The sequence below is a fragment of the Microcaecilia unicolor genome, chromosome 6, assembly GCF_901765095.1.
Source record: "Microcaecilia unicolor chromosome 6, aMicUni1.1, whole genome shotgun sequence".
Lineage (NCBI taxonomy): Eukaryota > Metazoa > Chordata > Amphibia > Gymnophiona > Siphonopidae > Microcaecilia > Microcaecilia unicolor.
In genome coordinates, this window is record NC_044036.1 from 140,617,761 (window position 1) to 140,636,378 (window position 18,618).

Sequence of the window (18,618 nt, forward strand, 5' to 3'; positions counted from 1 at the left end):
CAAAACTTTGGAACGCACTGCCAAAAGGAGTGAAAACAACATACAATCATCTAAACTTCAGGAAATTACTAAAAACTTACCTGTATACGCTTCTGACCCAACATAGATGCCAACACCCTGCAACGCAACATATCCAGCGATCGTATCGGACACTATTTAATCTTTCTCTTTCTAATCCCCCTTATGCCTGAAAGAAATGGACCCTTTATATGACCACAATACCACCTTGTATTTGTTCCCCTACCGTTCTTGGCGCATGTCTACGGTACTATGTAAGCCACACTGAGCCTGCAAATAGGTGGGAAAATGTGGGATACAAATGTAACAAACAAATAAATAAACCGCCTCCTTGGGAGTCGCCATTCACCCCGACTGTCTCAAGCGCAATACAATATGCCTCAAGCAGTGAGTCAGGATTCCTACCCTGCACCAAGTAGAACTTGCAGCCCTCCAAGCGGTTCCGAGTCACTACTACTGCCAGGTACTCCCCCCGAGCTCACAATCTTCACAAATCTTATCATAGATGACCAGGACTATCCCACTCTCTCCAGCAAACATCTTTCCTCTTTTTTTTTTTTTTTTTTTTTACAGTTGTGCTGGAAAAGGAGAGCTCCATAGGAAACGGGGGAGAGGTGAAGAGAGGGAAGAAGTAAATTTGCAGGGCAGTAGAGACAGGGATCTGAAGACCTTAAGAAATGAGTCTGCAAACTCAAGCTACCTGCAAAGCTCAGCTGGGGGGAATCAGAAGCAAAGCACTCAGAACCAGAGGCTGAAAAGTATTTTCTACCGCCTGCTGGAGATAGAAAATACTGAGGAGCTGGACTGGATACCAAGCGAGACACATCTCAGCTCAGTTTTCAGTTATCTATCTCCACCTGTTGGTTGATGAATACAAATATCCCACAGGTTCTGGAATAGTGGGAACTACATAATGGAAAGAGCATTTCAAGTGCTCATGCAGGTACTTATAAAAGTTACCCTGATGTACACATGTATACAAATAAGGACTAGGAATACTTTGGGGCAATATATGTACAGCTGCTTGCACAGGCAGGCTCAGCACTTATGCATGTATCTTGGAAAATACACGTACTTAAGCACCAACTCGTACTAGCTTAAGGGATGCTGCCTCTGAGGAGCTGTAACATTGTGCAGCACCTTTCTGGTGGGAAATTTTACAAAATCACATGCACCTACAGTGGGGGAAATAAGTATTTGATCCCTTGCTGATTTTGTAAGTTTGCCCACTGACAAAGACATGAGCAGCCCATAATTGAAGGGTAGGTTATTGGTAACAGTGAGAGATAGCACATCACAAATTAAATCCGGAAAATCACATTGTGGAAAGTATATGAATTTATTTGCATTCTGCAGAGGGAAATAAGTATTTAATCCCTCTGGCAAACAAGACCTAATACTTGGTGGCAAAACCCTTGTTGGCAAGCACAGCGGTCAGACGTCTTCTGTAGTTGATGATGAGGTTTGCACACATGTCAGGAGGAATTTTGGTCCACTCCTCTTTGCAGATCATCTCTAAATCATTAAGAGTTCTGGGCTGTCGCTTGGCAACTCGCAGCTTCAGCTCCCTCCATAAGTTTTCAATGGGATTAAGGTCTGGTGACTGGCTAGGCCACTCCATGACCCTAATGTGCTTCTTCCTGAGCCACTCCTTTGTTGCCTTGGCTGTATGTTTTGGGTCATTGTCGTGCTGGAAGACCCAGCCACGACCCATTTTTAAGGCCCTGGCGGAGGGAAGGAGGTTGTCACTCAGAATTGTACGGTACATGGCCCCATCCATTCTCCCATTGATGCGGTGAAGTAGTCCTGTGCCCTTAGCAGAGAAACACCCCCAAAACATAACATTTCCACCTCCATGCTTGACAGTGGGGACGGTGTTCTTTGGGTCATAGGCAGCATTTCTCTTCCTCCAAACACGGCGAGTTGAGTTCATGCCAAAGAGCTCAATTTTTGTCTCATCTGACCACAGCACCTTCTCCCAATCACTCTCGGCATCATCCAGGTGTTCACTGGCAAACTTCAGACGGGCCGTCACATGTGCCTTCCGGAGCAGGGGGACCTTGCGGGCACTGCAGGATTGCAATCCGTTATGTCGTAATGTGTTACCAATGGTTTTCATGGTGACAGTGGTCCCAGCTGCCTTGGGATCATTGACAAGTTCCCCCCTTGTAGTTGTAGGCTAATTTCTAACCTTCCTCATGATCAAGGATACCCCACGAGGTGAGATTTTGCGTGGAGCCCCAGATCTTTGTCGATTGACAGTCATTTTGTACTTCTTCCATTTTCTTACTATGGCACCAACAGTTGTCTCCTTCTCGCCCAGCGTCTTACTGATGGTTTTGTAGCCCATTCCAGCCTTGTGCAGGTGTATGATCTTGTCCCTGACATCCTTAGACAGCTCCTTGCTCTTGGCCATTTTGTAGAGGTTAGAGTCTGACTGATTCACTGAGTCTGTGGACAGGTGTCTTTCATACAGGTGACCATTGCCGACAGCTGTCTGTCATGCAGGTAACGAGTTGATTTGGAGCATCTACCTGGTCTGTAGGGGCCAGATCTCTTACTGGTTGGTGGGGGATCAAATACTTATTTCCCTCTGCAGAATGCAAATAAATTCATATACTTTCCACAATGTGATTTTCCGGATTTAATTTGTGATGTGCTATCTCTCACTGTTACCAATAACCTACCCTTCAATTATGGGCTGCTCATGTCTTTGTCAGTGGGCAAACTTACAAAATCAGCAAGGGATCAAATACTTATTTCCCCCACTGTATGTGCCTTCCCCACCAAGGTACTTTTTCATAAGTTAACCTCTGTAGGCTGAAATCTCTCATTAATTTCAAAACATTTGACCCTTACTTTGCTTATACACCTTACTCTATGATGCTATTTTTCCTAACTAACACCAAACTTCCAACATCAAGATTTTTTAGAGAGTCATAAACTTCCACAGTGGAGTAAAATTTACTTGAATTAATGTGCATGGGTAGGAAGGGGATGTTAAAACAGCCCTGGATGAAACCTTACTTCCTTTATAAATAACTTGCCACTAAATGATTACTCAAAGATGAGGACTGCAATGTCATTGAAGTAACAGACAACTGTGAGGTCGATATTCAAAAGATTCTGCTGGTTAAGAACAGGTTTTAGTTAAATTACTCTCAGTTGATCAAATTCCTCCTCTTTATCTCAAAAAGAATATAGCTGAATTAGCAAAGGTTCAAAGAAGATCAATCAAAATGATTAAGGGGATGGAACTCCTCTCATTCGAGGAAAAGCTTAAGAGGTTAGGGCTCTTCAACTTGGAGATATGATAGCTGAGAGGAAATATGATAGAAATCTACAAAATCTTGAGTGGAATAGAATGGTAAATGTGAATTATTTGTTCTTTCAAAAAGTATTAAGACTAGAGGACACTCGAAGTTATATGGTAATACTTTTTAAATAAATAGGAGGAAATATTTTTCACTCAACCAACAGTTAAGCTCTGGAACTTGTTACACCAGAGGATGTGGTAAAAGCAGTTAAATGCATCAGGGTTTAAAAATGTTTGGACAAGTTCCTGGAGGAAAAGTCCATAGTCTTATTTGAGATAAGAATGGGGAAAGCCACTGCTATCCCTAGGATTGGTAGCATGGAATTTTACTACTCTTTGGGATTCTGCCAGGTATTTGTGACCTGGCTTGGCCACTGTTGGAAGCAGGATACTGGGCTAGATGCCCCAGTATGGCGTTTCTTACTCAACTGAACGTTAAGAAAGCTGGGTAAGAAAGGGTAACATTTTGATAGCGCGGTATTCAGTGTTACCAGATAGGAAAACATCCATGACAGCCATACGCACATATAAATATCCCCCTCCTTCCCATTCAGCTGGGCATCCATCAGCCTACTGCTTCCAGTTCTTACCCACATCACTTCTCTGGCTGTTCTTATCATTTGGCAATCTGGCATATGCTGTATAGTGTCCACCAATCATGCCCCCATAGTGGTTGATAACAGCATACAGATCATAAATGGGCAGCTGATGATCTTCCTTCTGGCCAATACAAAATTTACTCAGGTCGAGGTTCCTGTGGGCCAGAAGAGTGGGTTTTTAGGTCTGGAAAAGCCTCAGATCTGTTCACATACAAAATCTCTTCTTACTAACTGTCAATACATCACATACCAATGCTGCAAAAACCATTCACAGTTTTATTAATGTGCACTCATGTGGTATTCATCCAGTCCAGCATGGTTCCAACTTTAAATGGCAACTGGATATTCAGAAGGAATATACATACTAATTAGTCAATTACAGATCTACCCAAACTAGGAAAGGTGCAGTTATATTTTTGAATTGCTATCCACAGATATGAATTTGCATGTCACATGCCTTATCTACATCTCATAAGCATCATCCTGTGCAATAAACATTGTATTCATAGACAATATTAATATACTTTAGCACACTGGTCCCTTAGTTTTGTTTCAGAAAAGATAAACAGGATTGGCAAACAAATACTAATTTTAAAAAGGACTTGGGCATTTTTTCAAACTGCTCACAAAGACTGCGGGCACTATTAACTCACAGACTTTGCACTAGTGCTGTCCGATTTGGCCAAAATGTTTTTGATTCACTCCTATGAATTGATTTTTTGATTCAATTCAGTTCTTTAAGGCTACTATTAATAAATAGAAAATACAATTTATTTTTCTACCTTTGTTATCTGGTCTTTTAAGTTTTTTTTTAATCGTGTGGGCCCCAGTCTTATTTTTCTACATTTGTTAACTGGTCTTTTAATTTTTTTTTAATCGTGTGGGTCCCAGTCTCTGGTTTCTTCTGTCTTCTCTTAACTCTTTTGCCAAGGTTTCCTGGTCCATTTTGCATTTCTGCTCTATCCATGTCCATCATTCAACTCCCCTCTGTGTCCCTGCCCCTATCTTCACCTCCCCTCTCTGTACCTTTATTCTTGCCCTGTCCAGCAGCACCCCCCCGAGACACTATTCCTCCTCCCCATGTCCAGTACTGCATCTCTATCTTCCTATCCCTCCTTATGTTCAGATTCTCACCTTCTTCCTCCTTCACTCCTGTCCCCACCTCCCCTCTTATCCTTCCTCTTCCAGGACCAGAATTTCCCTTCTTCTCTCCAATCCCCACCTCTTCCATCCAGCCTCTGTCTCTTCTTTGTCCCCCCCCCCTCCCAATGTAGCGTTTGCCCTCTCAGTTCCCCCCTCCTACTACTACTTATCATTTCTATAGCGCTAATGGACGTACGCAGTGCTTCACACTTGAACATGGAGAGACAGTCCTGCCCTGTTGCTTTTCTAGGCAAGCAGCAGTGGCAGCAAAAGAAGCTACTGACCACAGGGCCGGACACTCCAATGGTAAGCTGCCAGTCCCACCCCCCTTGGGCACACTTCCTGTTCCAGGGTGGAGCTAGCAGCCCGCGTAAATGCAGAGTCTGACTCTGCGGTGAGTAGCTGCTTTTACTGCCGCTGTTGCTCTAAAGAAGCAACTTGGATGACGGTGGGAGGGAAGTGGGGAAAATCCTGATTTTTTTTTCCCAAATGAATCAATTCACCCAAAATAAACTGGCGAATCGGACAGCACTACTTTGTACTAGTCTACAAAGGGAAATAAATACATGGTTTTTGCTTTGAAGTTTGTCATTGCTACAAAGTATCTGCAAATTGTTCTGCAGGTAGCATTTTGTAGGAAAAAGTCCCTGGATAGAGTTCAAAATGCAATCTGAGGATTATTTTTCTTCCCTTGAACAACAATTCTCAGTGGCGCTAATAGGCACATTGTACAAAACACTGTGCATACTTCCACCTGTACCAATTTCAGATGTGGGCAACATGCTATTTACCTGTGTAAATGGCTTTGAAAATTGCTCTTACAATGAACAACTTAAAACACTGAAAACAGAAGTTTGTCTGCAGCACAAGCAGGCGAGGAGACAAAAAGGTCAAGATGTAATCTGAGAATGTAAGCGTCAGACTATTCTCTACTACTCTCTCCACAACTGTGCAATTTTTTTTCTATGAAGATTTTCCATTTTAAAACTAGGTCACTGCAAAACTAGCAACTGTGGTTATGATACTGTTAGCGTGGATAAGTGGTGACCCTCTATTCATAGTGGCCCAACTTTTAAATGAACTGTCGATTAAGAATATGCCAAAAATATTTGTCAACATCTGAAATGTAACCAAATAAATCTGTATTGTTCAAAAAAAAAAAAAAAAGTACAAAGATTGGATGAATGGAAATAGTTTAGCCATAAATACAGTCAAGACTGAAATAACAACACTTGATCAAAGAGTTTCAGATTGCCTGGTTGTAGTCCAAAATTGATGCTCATGAAATTGTGGGAACTTCTCAGGTACAAATTTAAGAGTTATTCTTGACCCTCTATTATCTATGAACTTACATACAAATGACATAACATATTCCACCTTCTATAAGCTGCAGCTATTATGTAGACTTTATGATTATTTGTCTGCCGAAGATTTTAGAACTGTCTTAAAAGTATGGGCTGATAACAAGCTACATTATCACAACTCCTTGTACCTGGGATTACCTATGGTATCATTAACAGTACTTCAAATAGTTCAAAACATGGCATCCTGATTGCTGTTGTGGAGTAATATGTTTGGCTGGCAATTTCCTGGAAGATTATGTTCCAGATTTTGATCCTGATCCATTGAGCCTTAAGTGGGAAGGTTACAAACAAACACTGTGGTAAAATCTACAAACCAAGATTCTTGTTTAAAGTCAATGAACCTTGAAAGAGTAATTACAATAAAGAGCTTTTTTAAATGCTGAATTCATAAAAGCACATTTTTCAATAAGGGGAGTTGAAGTGAATAGAAACGCACGTGGTACTGGACTACTGAAGTTTTTACTTTAAATACACATCACATGCATAGACTATAGCTGAATGGGGACCCACCTGACTGGGAATTCTACCATGTCATTGATTTTGTCTCGCCAGATGAAACTTCGGAAAGAAAAACGCTTCAGCTGTATGATCAAGACATTTGGAAGCCGCCACAGCATCAGCTGCTTTGATGCCTCCCTGTGCTGCTTACATTTGGGACAGTACCTGGGGAGAGAAGAGAGAGAAGGATAGGAAGCCTAATACAACGGCAATGCTCTAATTACAAGGGTACATCAGGTCCCATCATCAGCAGAAAGAAAACTACTGCTCTGCATGATAACATACCTAATACTGCTCTTAATTTCTTTGTAAAATTATTGAATTAAGCAACATAAGTGAAAATACATGTTATGTAACTGAAGAAATTCTGTTCCATTTACGCTTTGTATTTACAGCGTCTTCCCCAAAAACCTTGGCCAGCTGGGTGGCATAAAGGAGTAGCTGGGTGGGGTTGGGGGAAATACAGCATAGTATTATAAAATGTTCTGTTAAACTTGGCCTGGTGATCAGTAAAATCAGCTGAGTTGAACACCCATTCAAAACGTACTGGGGAGAACATTGTATATGGGTAAAACCAATCATGACCACTGAAATTCAAAGGCAGGGTGCATGAATTTTTATTTATTGCATTTGTATCCCACATTTCCACACCTATTTGCAGGCTCAATGTGGCTTACAGAGGTCTGTTATGGCATTGCCATTCCAGGGTGTCAGATACATTTGGTGATGCAAACAGATTAGGATGGAAAGAAGTATTAAGAAAATAGGTATAGAGAGATGACTATCGGATTAGAGTGGATTGGTGAGGAGGTATAGTTAAGCTATGGGTCCTCTTTGTAGGCCTTATTGAAGAGGTACGTCTTCAGCGATTTACGAAAGTTGGATATTTCTTTGTTTTCAGGTTAGCTGGTAGTGCGTTCCATAATTGCGTACTCACGTAGGAGAAGGAGGTCGCATGTACAAGTTTGTATTTTAGTCCTTTACAGCTGGGGAAGTGCAGATTAAGAAATTTTCGGGATGATCTTTTGGCATTTCTGGGAGGCAGGTCCACGAGGTTTAGCATGTAGGTCGGGGCGTCTCCGTGGATGATTTTGTGTACGATCGTGCAGATCTTGAACGTGGTCCGTTCCTTAAGCGGGAGCCAGTGGAGTTTCTCCCTTAAGGGTTTTGCACTTTCAAATTTTGGTTTTCCAAATACGAGTCTGGCGGCGGTGTTTTGGGCTGTTTGGAGTTTCTTGATGGTCTGTTCTTTGCAGCCAGCATACAGTGCGTTGCAGTAATCCAGATGACTTAGTACCATTGATTGTATCAGGATACGAAAGATGGATCTCGGGAAGTAAGGTTTTACTCTTTTGAGTTTCCACATGGAGTGGAACATCTTTTTCGTAGTATTCTTCATGTGGGTTTCGAGTGTGAGGTTTCAGTCAATGGTGACTCCAAGAATTTTCAGGTTGTTTGAGACGGGAAGAGAAAGGTTTGGAGTGGTTATGGTGTTGAAGTTGCTTGTATTATGTTGTGAAGTAAGTACAAGACATTGTGTTTTTTCTGCATTCAGTTTTAATTGGAATGTATCCGCCCAGGAGTGCATGATTTGGAGGCTTTGGTTGATCTTGTTTGTGATTTTGTTTAGATCATGATTAAACAGGATATAGATCGTGACATCATCTGCATATATGTAAGGGTTGATGTTTTGATTAGCTAGTAGTTTAGCTAAGGGTATCATCATCAGGTTGAAGAGGGTGGGTGAGAGGGGGGATCCTTGGGGGACTCCGCATTCCGGTGTCCATGAGGCTGATGTATCCGCGTTCATTGTTACTTGGTATGATCTTGTAGTCAGGAATCCTTTGAACCAGCTCAGAACTTTACCTCCAACTCCGAAGTATTCTAGTATGTGTAATAGTATTTTATGATTGACCATGTCAAAGGCACTGGACATGTCAAATTGTGGGAGTATGTTGTTGCCAGTTGCAATTGATTGTTTGAATGAGTTCATTACAGACACTAGTACAGTTTCGGTACTGTGATTCGACCGGAATCCTAATTGAGACTCGTGTAGAATTGAGTGTTTATCTAGGTAGTTGGAGAGTTGTTTCGTCACTAAGCCCTCCATGAGTTTGGTTATAAGCGGAATGGATGTTACTGGATGATAATTGGTTGTCCATTGCATTTTTCTTAGCATCTTTAGGTAGCGGGGTAAGTAGAATGTTTCCTTTATCTGTGGGGAATAGGCCATTTTTAGCAAGTAGTTTAGATGATTCGTGAGGTCTGTTGTGAGTTGTTGAGGGGCAGATCTGATAAGGCTAATGGGGCAGATGTCTAATTTGCATTGGGACTTGGGCATATTTTCCAAGCGATTGTGAGATGTCATTGGGTGAGAGCGTTTCAAAGTTAGTCCATGATCGGTCTGCTGGGTATTCCCCAGGTACTGGGTCTAGACATTCAAGGAGGTTTGTGTGATCGGTTGGGTTGGTAGGTAGCAAGAGTCGCAGCTTTATAATTTTTTCTTTGAAGTAGTTTGCTAGATTGGTAGCAGATGGGGTGTTTATGCTGTTGGAAGTAACGGGTGTAGTATTTAGTAGTTTGTTTACGAGTGAGAAAAGAATGCTGTCCCTCTTCCACGAGGCAGATGTCATCAGAAGCTCATGCCTCAAATTATAAGATGCCACCATGCTATCTGCTGTTACAGACTAACATGCTACCCCTTTGGAAGGGTCTCCCTGTAACTTTGAAGACTCTGGGGTCCTTTTACTAAGGCCATGCAGCCAATAGGAATATAATGGGCTGCAGGAAGTTTAGTGCATGCTAAATCTGTTAGTGCACCTCAGGAAAAGGGCCTCTCTGTGTTCCTTTGCTCCCTTCCCCTCCCAGGACACACATGCTGTTTTACTGCTCCTCTGCACATCTAACTAGGCTGTATGTATCCTATGTCTAAATCTGTCTTCTCTTCTATCCTTACCAGGCTTCCTCAGGGGCCAGCACCTCAGGCTTGGTGAAGAGGTTGAGGCACTGTTCCAGGGTGAAGTGACCAGCTCGGGCTGCTTCACTAGCAGATCCTGGATCCTCCACACACTCCAGCTCCTTGGATTCAACCAATACAAACTCCTTGAGACGTTCATTGTTCTTCCAGACTAAAGCCAGTGAGCAGTTGTCTGGCAGCTCTAGCAGGGCCTCTCCTGAAATGCCAAAACATACACATACATGGTCATTAGCTGGTAAAAAAAAAAAAAAGAGTTATCCCTGAACTACCTTTTCTGCACCAGAAAAGGGTGGCATGTGATCCATCTAAACACAAATTTATGAAATGGTGACGTCTGTAGTCTACTGAATGGGTGTTTGACAAATAACAGCTTCTTTAACCAACATAAGAAGTCATTATCTACTACTTTAATTCTATATTTACACCAAATAGGAGACTGTCATTAAGAAATGGATGGTGAAATTGGAATCCTGTTACTATAGCTAATGGTGTGTAAACAAAATTCAAAACACACCAGAAAAAGAGAAAAGATCATCTAAGGTAAAATTAGTAATTACCTTTTAATTTTCTTTCCATTATTCCCAACAGATCAATCCAGAGAATTGTGAGTTATGTCTCCCTCCCGGTAGGTGGAGATAGAGAACATCAGCGTGATCAGACAGGTGGGCCTCTGGATTGATCTGTGGAACACTATGGAAGACTGTGCACGGATAAAGGAAATTGTAAATACTTTTACAAAATATGTCACTGATTTTTTTCTGACAATGAGCCTGGATGCGGGACTTGGTACAAATGCTGATTAAATTTCTGGTTTTTCCTTCTTTTCAGATCGTAGTCTTGAAGGACCAGATGCACTGACCTGAAATATTCCTCTCATGTCAAGAGCTGTATGGAGAAGGAGGCTAAACTCACCTTTATCTTCCAGCTTTGTCTCTTTGTTAGCAGAGTCAATCACATTGATGTAAAACTGTGTTGCAGGTGAACTCAAAGGTTCTACTGATTGCTGATAGCCAGGAATAGCAGCTGTAAACAAAGGGAAACCATTTAAAAAGGTTAACAATAGAGTGGGATCATCTTCGTAAACTACCAATGTCCCTAAATGCAACATTCTTTGTATCAGGAAATACATTGCTCCTTAGCGTCCCCACTGGACCAGTCCAGGAACTGATGGGTTATGCACTCCTTCCAGCAGGTGGAGACTCAGAACTCTGACTCTAGAGAGCCAATAAGAGCTCTGGCTATCTAGCACTTGATTCAGTATTCTCAGTCTCCAGCAGGTAAAAAGGAGGTGAGCCCTTCAGTCTCTTCAAAGAACTTTTTTCTTTCATTCTCTAGCCTTTCTGTTTAAAAAAAAAAAAAAAAAAGTTTAGTTTCTTTTCTATAGTATCTTGTGTGTCCCGGGGTTTAACATTCTTTGCATCAGGAAACACATTGTTAATCAGTTTTCTAACCGCTCTCCTTAAAGAAAAATTGGAATGGGTGCAAACTGACGTGCCCACACAGGATAAACAGAATTACGAATGCTTGTGTAACATCTGCATTCACTTAACATGTACAAATAAAGACATACAGACACAAAATTACAGTGTAAACCTGTTTTGTACTGAAACCAACTAGGGTTACTCTGTGAATGCTAACTGACGGACTTTGCTAGAATAATTCTTGATCCACTCAAAATCTCATCTATAAAAATAGTCATGTCCAAATGGTTATCTGGTATCTGCAACTCAGCCATCCATCCACGTTTGGTTGGTAAAAAGTAGCCAGCCTGGGGGTGTAAAGATGAGTGGGGAAGGCAAGGGGCAAGGTAGGAAGCTCTTTATGGAAAAACATCAAACCACTGAAGGAGCAACACTTTCTTCCCCTGGAAACTCACAGAAACATGAAAGCAGATAAGAGCCAAATGGCCCATCCAGTCTGCCCAGACTCAGCATCCATTATCTCTTCCTCTCCCTGAGATCCCATGTGCCTGACCCATGCTTTCTTAAATTCAGACAAAGTCCTTGTCTCCACCACCTCCACTGGGAGGCTATTCCATGTGTCCACCAACCTTTCTGTGAAAAAATATTTCCTCAGATTACTTCTGAGCCTATAACCTCTTAACTTCATCTTATGCCTTCTCATTCCAGAGTTCTCCTTCATTTGAAAAAGGCTCACCTCTTGTACATTAATGCTACAGAAATATTTAAATGTCAATCATATCCCCTCTCTTGCCTTTCTTCCAGAGTATACATACTGAAGTCAATAAGTCTGTCCCCATATGCTTTATGACAGAACCCACTGACCAATTTTGTAGCCACACTTTGGACTGACTCCATCCTGGAAAGTATCCCTAGCCTAGGGGGAGCTGAAAGGAGACAATAGGCTGACTCAAAGTGCTCCCTGTAAAAAAAAAAAAAAAAGAATAATTTTCCAGTTAGGGAAATGGCCTAATCTTTTCTTAGGAGAGAGCTCCTCTTAAATTTGTACTAAACAGAAAACTTCCTGAGAATACTGAGCCCTTTCTAGCATATAGCTTGGTGAAGTAATAACAAAAAACTAGGAGAAAAGGGAGCAGAAGAAGTCATTGGTGCTAAGGAGTCTAACGGGCTCAAGGAAGAGCAGTGGCGTTCCTGGGGGGGGCCGTGGGTGCGGTCCGCCCCGGGTGCACGCCACTGGGGGGGGGGTGGGGGGGTGCCGCGCGCCTGTCTGCTTCGCTCGTTCCATGCTCCCTCTGCCCCGGAACAGGTTACTTCCTGTTCCGGGGCAGAGGGAGCATGGAACGAGCGAAGCAGACAGGCGCGCGGCGCACCCCTCCCCCCCCCAGCTGGTAAAAATGCACCCGGGGGGGGGGGGGGGGGGGGGGGAGGTGTGTCCTTTTGCGGGGGAGGGGGGGGGGTGATCCGCCCCGGGTGTCAGCCACTCTAGGAATGCCACTGAGGAAGAGTGCTGCAGAGTCAAATTGAAAAGCAGCTCCAATATTGGAAGTGAAGGAGACAGTGTTTCTGGAACCCCGATGAAGCATGTGAGAATCTGATACAGCTGCAAGTCCCGCAGTTTGAGTGGTAATTTGAACTGTGCCCTGAAGTGCTGCCGGTCTCCTCATCCCCCCTCCCCCCATTCAAGGTGGGAGTGTCAAAAACAACAGTTGATCCAGGCAGTTGGCGAGTAGACAGGGTGAACAGTACCCAGAAGATACTCGCCAAGCTCCACATTGGGAGCAGTGTTTACAGCCTCAGCTGATACTGCCATGAGAGTGGAAGGGAGAAGGAGTGTAAGAAAGTCAGCTGATTAAAGAAATAGTAAAGGCAGTTAAAAATGACTTACCAACTTCGAGGAACCCCCCTCCCCTTTACTAGGCTTACTCAATGTTTCTCTGAATAGAAGACGCTATGAAGACAAGACTGTCTGAATTAACTTTTTTTTTTTTTAATATAAAGGAGGAAGGAGTCAGTCAAAGGAGAAGGATATTGGGGGGGGGGGGGGGGGGGGGGGGGGGGAGAGACCCACTAGGTATGCCCCCTACAGAACAGGCTAACCAGTAAAGGTTTTCCCCCAGGTCAATTGGAACCAGGGTTACTGGACCAGGAACAAGAGTCAACAGAAGAATCCAGAAGCTACACAGGAAACTCATCTTCCATCCGCTGGAGATAAATACTGAACTGGAACAGTGGCACAATGCTTGTTATGGCAGAGCTCCATTCTGTTCTCTCTAGCTACATCTGCTAATAGATGGGCGTAACCTATAGCTTCTGGAGTGGTCTATTGGCAACGCTAAGGAAATAACATTTAAAAATTCCAAATGCAATCCAACAGCAATTCCCCACTTGCCAAATAGTGCATGGGGAAGCGTTAACTATGGAAGCTTTATAGGAGTACAAGAAAATGAGGTGAACATGTGAGGAAACAAAGAATAGACCACTACTCTTATGTATTCCCATGTCCAAGTCTACCATGTCTTGAACTTTCCCACAGTATCGCTGCACATTATCTACATCATTCTTCACCCCCTGTAGCACGACAGGCTTTCTACTAGTTCACTGTAAAGAAAAGGGAGCCTGGAACTAATTCACTATAAAGCAGGACATTACCTATGGTAGAAGTCCACAGTATCACCACTGTGCCAGCAGGTAAAGGTGTCAGACAGGAACAAAGTTGTATGACACTGGGCAATTTACCCTCAAACCCCCCAAAAAAGGCATGCAGCGTCAGACCAAGGTTCATCGCACCCAGCATCTTGTTCCTAACAGTAGCCAGTCTGGGTCATCATAAGTACCCAGCAAATCCCAACAATTGAATCTTTTTCTTGTAGCTCCATGTACTAAACCTGTTAATGTTATCTCTTGTAGTAACAACATGTTACATGCCTGCATCTCTGTTTTAAAAATGTTTATTATGATTTGATTGGAACAAAGCAATCTTCTTAAATCTGTGCATGAATCTCTTGGTTAGGGTGAAATAGGCAGCAGTGGAGAGAATAAATTGCTAAGGGCTAGTGCCAGTTTAATTCTGTTTGTTCTATTTACTCCTTACTATGTAGTTTTACCTTTATAAATGAAAGAATAACCTACAGAATTTTTGATCAATTATATAAAGTGATAATTAGTATGAAGCTGCCGGGTGGGAGTGAGTTTGTTTTACTTTGCTATTTAAAAAAAACAAAAAAAAAAACTCTCTGCTTTGAACTTGGCACCCAATCCTTTTTTATAGAAAGGATAATTAGTTCTTTATAGCACTTCACATCCACTGCTTCCTGGATTGATTTTTCCTGAGTGTTGGATGAAGACAGAAGGCCAGGCACTGCAGGCAAATCAAAGCCAATGTAGAGCACAATGTGGGCCAGATTTACTTTCAAAGTGCCCACTGCGTTCTTCACACTGAAAAAAACCCAGCATATTCATAACACAAACTACACCAATAACACACTCATAAGGATGCACATGACCGCAGACACGCTGCTGAATAAAGTCCAAGTAGGAATGCAAACATCCGTTCAATTTGTGTATCTGCTTACGTACATTTAGTGAACTAATTCTCTGTTCTGATCCTTGGATCTCCCAACAAGTCTATCTTTCAGATTAACTAAAATATGCACAATAACTTTGTTCACAGGCCAAATATATGTTTTAGGCAAAGAGTTGACAGTAATTTTCATTTTGTTGTTGGGTATGGTTTTGTTAATGTATTTTATGATAATGCTATTACTTTTAATTATTTATATTTCCTGGTAATTTCCAGCTTCTTAAAATTGTATTCTGCAAAGGAAACTGCACTGAGTGAAAACAGGTAGATATAAAGCTTAAAAAATAGACTTCAAGGTGCTCCCAAGGGCACCGTGCCAAAAAGGCCAACGTGTCCACAACAGGAGTAGTTCCTATCAAATGTCTAAAACCATCTGGAAAAAAGAACATAGGTTTTTTTTTTCTCTTTGGAGTTGTTTTCCTATGTTCCAAAAAAAAAAAAAAAAGATGGAAACTACCCAGAAAACAAAAATCACTCAAGGCAGGTAATCCCACTGCCAATAGAAAAAACTGTGCACAGGAAAAAACTAACAGCTCAAAAGAAACAAGTATTTATCTCACATATCCTGCTACAGGTGCTCTCTTAAACTGAAAATGAGAACCACTGCTTTAGTCCAACAGCATTACTTTATGTTTCCAGCAAGAACATAAGAATAGCCATACTGTGTCAGAATAATGGTCCATGTAGCCCAGTATCCTGTTTTCCAAACAGTGGCCAAGCCAGGTCACAAGTACCTGGCAGAAGCCCAAAGAGTAGCCACATTCCATGCCTCCAATCGCAGGGCAAGCAGTGGCTTCCCCCATGTTCATCTAAACAACAGACTATGGACTTTTCCTTCAGGAATTTGTCCAAACCTTTTTTTAAACCCAGACACTCTAACCGCCGTTACCACATCCTCCGGAAAAGAGTTCCAGAGGTTAACTATTCTTTGAGTGAAACGATATTTTCTCGGATTTGTAATGGACACAGAGTGAAAATGACTTCATGGTTGATAATTGTGTATCATGAATGTCACCAACTACAAATACATATGCTCCCAAAATAATACTTGCAGTCTCTAATTAAAAATAAACGCAGTAGCACATAAAATTCTCCAATTACGTTGAATGAAAAAAGAAAACACATAATTGCCTATATGGTTCTATTTACCAGACTCCAGTGGTTTGTTCTGCCCGTGTCTATGTAATCAGCAGTTTGCACCAGTAACCAGCCCCAAAGAATGTGTCTTAAGATTGTTAAAAGACTAACAATGAAATGCCACATTACCCAAAGGCCAAAAAGGTTCAACAGTTCACTATATCCAGATATTCACCGAGAACTGATGTTGTTGCCTTATTGGCTTGAGAAACATTTACACTATCAGCTAAGCTATTACCAGACATATTACAAAGAACACAATTTCCTAAGTAGCTGGACTAACTTGAGTGTCAATAAAAGGACATAAACATTGTAGAATGTATTGCACAATAGTTATCTGCGTAACTTCCAGGCTGTCTAGGAGAGGGGTATTATGTGACCAAACATTAATGATCTGGCAATAACATCTCAGACCTAGAAACCCTTATGGCAAACACCAAACTGAATGCCAACGCTATCACAGTGACAAAGAACAGTAATCTGTTCAATAGGTGGATGAACGGCAAGTTACTACTACTACTAATTTCTATAGTGCTACTAAACCTTAAGGGGTGAATTCTAAAAAATCAGTGCCCCCCACCCCCAAAAAAAGACCTGCTTAAGCCCTATAAGGCGGAGTTTATAGAGCAGTGCTTAAGTTCTGGGGGTTGCTTGTAAATTTAGGCGTGTCCATTTGCACCAACAAAAACATGGTGCAAATGCCCTCACATAAATTTACGTGCAGAACCCCCTTATTCTATCATTGCACATGTAACCCAAAACTACGCCCACGATCCGCCCCGAACTACCCATAAGCCTCCCATTTCTGTGCCCCTGTTTTTGAGACGCGTGTAAACTTTAGGCATGGATCATGTGCCTAAATTTACACTGGTGTATCTTGATTCCACTAATTGGCTTGTTGTTCAATTAAATTGCACATGATTTTTTGAGACTTTTATAGAATTAAGGGGTAAGAGAAGAATATTGTTTAAACAATTTAAATACATAAGGGTATGATAATTTGAGGGCTCTGTATTATCCTAGAATAGGGAGAAGGAACGTTCACTTACATCAGTTGATCTACAGGTCTTCAGCACAGACAGAAGGCATTCGTATTTAGTTGATGAAGCTCATAAGAGTGGAAAAAAAAGCGGCAGTAATATTTTAAGCTAAATACTGGCTGGGGCATCCCAGCAACAAAAGAACTAGAACCATCAGGTAACGGACTCTCTTGAGTAACAGTCCTCAAGTAATGTGACAGCATAATATTGGAATTGATAAAGGATTATTAGTGTCAAGTTAAGGTCTAGTGATCACCAGCCAATGAGATTTAATATGAACGAAGGCAGGGGGAAGGAGATCACACAATTGTGAGAAGTTTAGATTTCAGGACTCAGGACTCTCACCTTATAAAGATGGGAAGGTGTCTTAGGCAGACAACAAAAAAGGTGAGAGGTTCTACGTGGAGGACAGGAACAACAGTCCAAACTGATGGGAGATACTGGAAGAACAACAAACCTTTATATTATGAAAGTAAATAAAAGCAGAGAAAACAAAAAAACAAAACAGGATGACAGGAGGACTTAGGATCTGGCCACTGTGTTTTCTGACAGATGTTACAATACAGTAAGGAGCAACAAAGAAGAAATTAAATTCTCCCAAGCTTGGCAACACCCAGACAACTGGCTGAAAAGGTGAACTCTCTGAAGGTAAAAGGGATGATGACATCTCAGGATGTGGCTGAATGTCCCTGGTTAAGACTACAGAGATATATGGAAAATCATCTGAAAGGCTGATGCATGCGGAAAAGGTAGCCAAAACCTTTTTTTTCCACCTTTGGTTTCCCTCTTTGTGTAAAGTAGCAAAGATTTTAAGGTTTTGTTTTTTCCCATCTAAGATATATTTGCAAAATGAGAGTGTGTGTGGGTGAGATTATAAGGTAGTGATGAAGGGGACAAATGTGTGGATAGCAATAAGGGAAGAATAGACATACTGAATACTATCGTGCAATAATCACCGAGGAAAATGTCCAGAGCATAAGCGCAAGAGAGGTAAACCCTAGTCCACTTAAAGAAAGGATGAACACAGAAATCAAGCATTCAGAAGGTCATGGTAGCGCCATTAACATTGTCCAGTCAAGGTAAATGAATACAGAATGACCAAGCAATCAGATCAGAGGAAACACTGAAATCTAAGCACTCCATCTTTAGTTAAGTTCAGTAACCCAGTTTCACACACAAGGCTCAAACAAGACCAGCAGCCAAGGACTGGGCCCTATCAGGGTAGAAAATTGTCCAACAGTAAAGGGTAATGGTAAGTGGATGGTAGTCAGTGAAATGCTACAAGGACTGGTACTGTGTCCAGTTCTGTTAAAGTTTTCAAAGGTGATGCTGGAGAACAGCTAATAGGAAATGCATACCTTCTGCAGAGAATACGAACACTCCAGTGGCAAAAATGTATTATCCAAGAAAGCTTAAATCAGTGGTCGAGTTTGCCAATTAAGGGGGCAAATGTACAAATGGATTCCCCCACCCCCATTTTGTGACTATGGAAAAAAGGCGTAATACACATGATTTTTAATGCAAA

At 41.8% G+C, this 18,618-nt stretch overlaps 1 protein-coding gene across 4 annotated transcripts in view; it reads right to left on the reverse strand.

Moving 5' to 3' along the window:
• The window catches only part of USP19 (ubiquitin specific peptidase 19), a 100,798-nt gene that overhangs the window by 22,306 nt on the left and 59,874 nt on the right, over nucleotides 1-18,618 (reverse strand). For all 4 annotated transcript variants that reach the window (XM_030208385.1, XM_030208386.1, XM_030208383.1 and 1 more), the window contains exons 21-24: nucleotides 10,828-10,938; nucleotides 9,895-10,111; nucleotides 6,951-7,103; nucleotides 3,925-4,088 (exon numbers count right to left, since the gene is read on the reverse strand). In XM_030208385.1, the coding sequence (XP_030064245.1) occupies nucleotides 3,925-4,088; nucleotides 6,951-7,103; nucleotides 9,895-10,111; nucleotides 10,828-10,938 (645 nt within the window). The remainder of the gene's footprint in view (nucleotides 1-3,924; nucleotides 4,089-6,950; nucleotides 7,104-9,894; nucleotides 10,112-10,827; nucleotides 10,939-18,618) is intronic.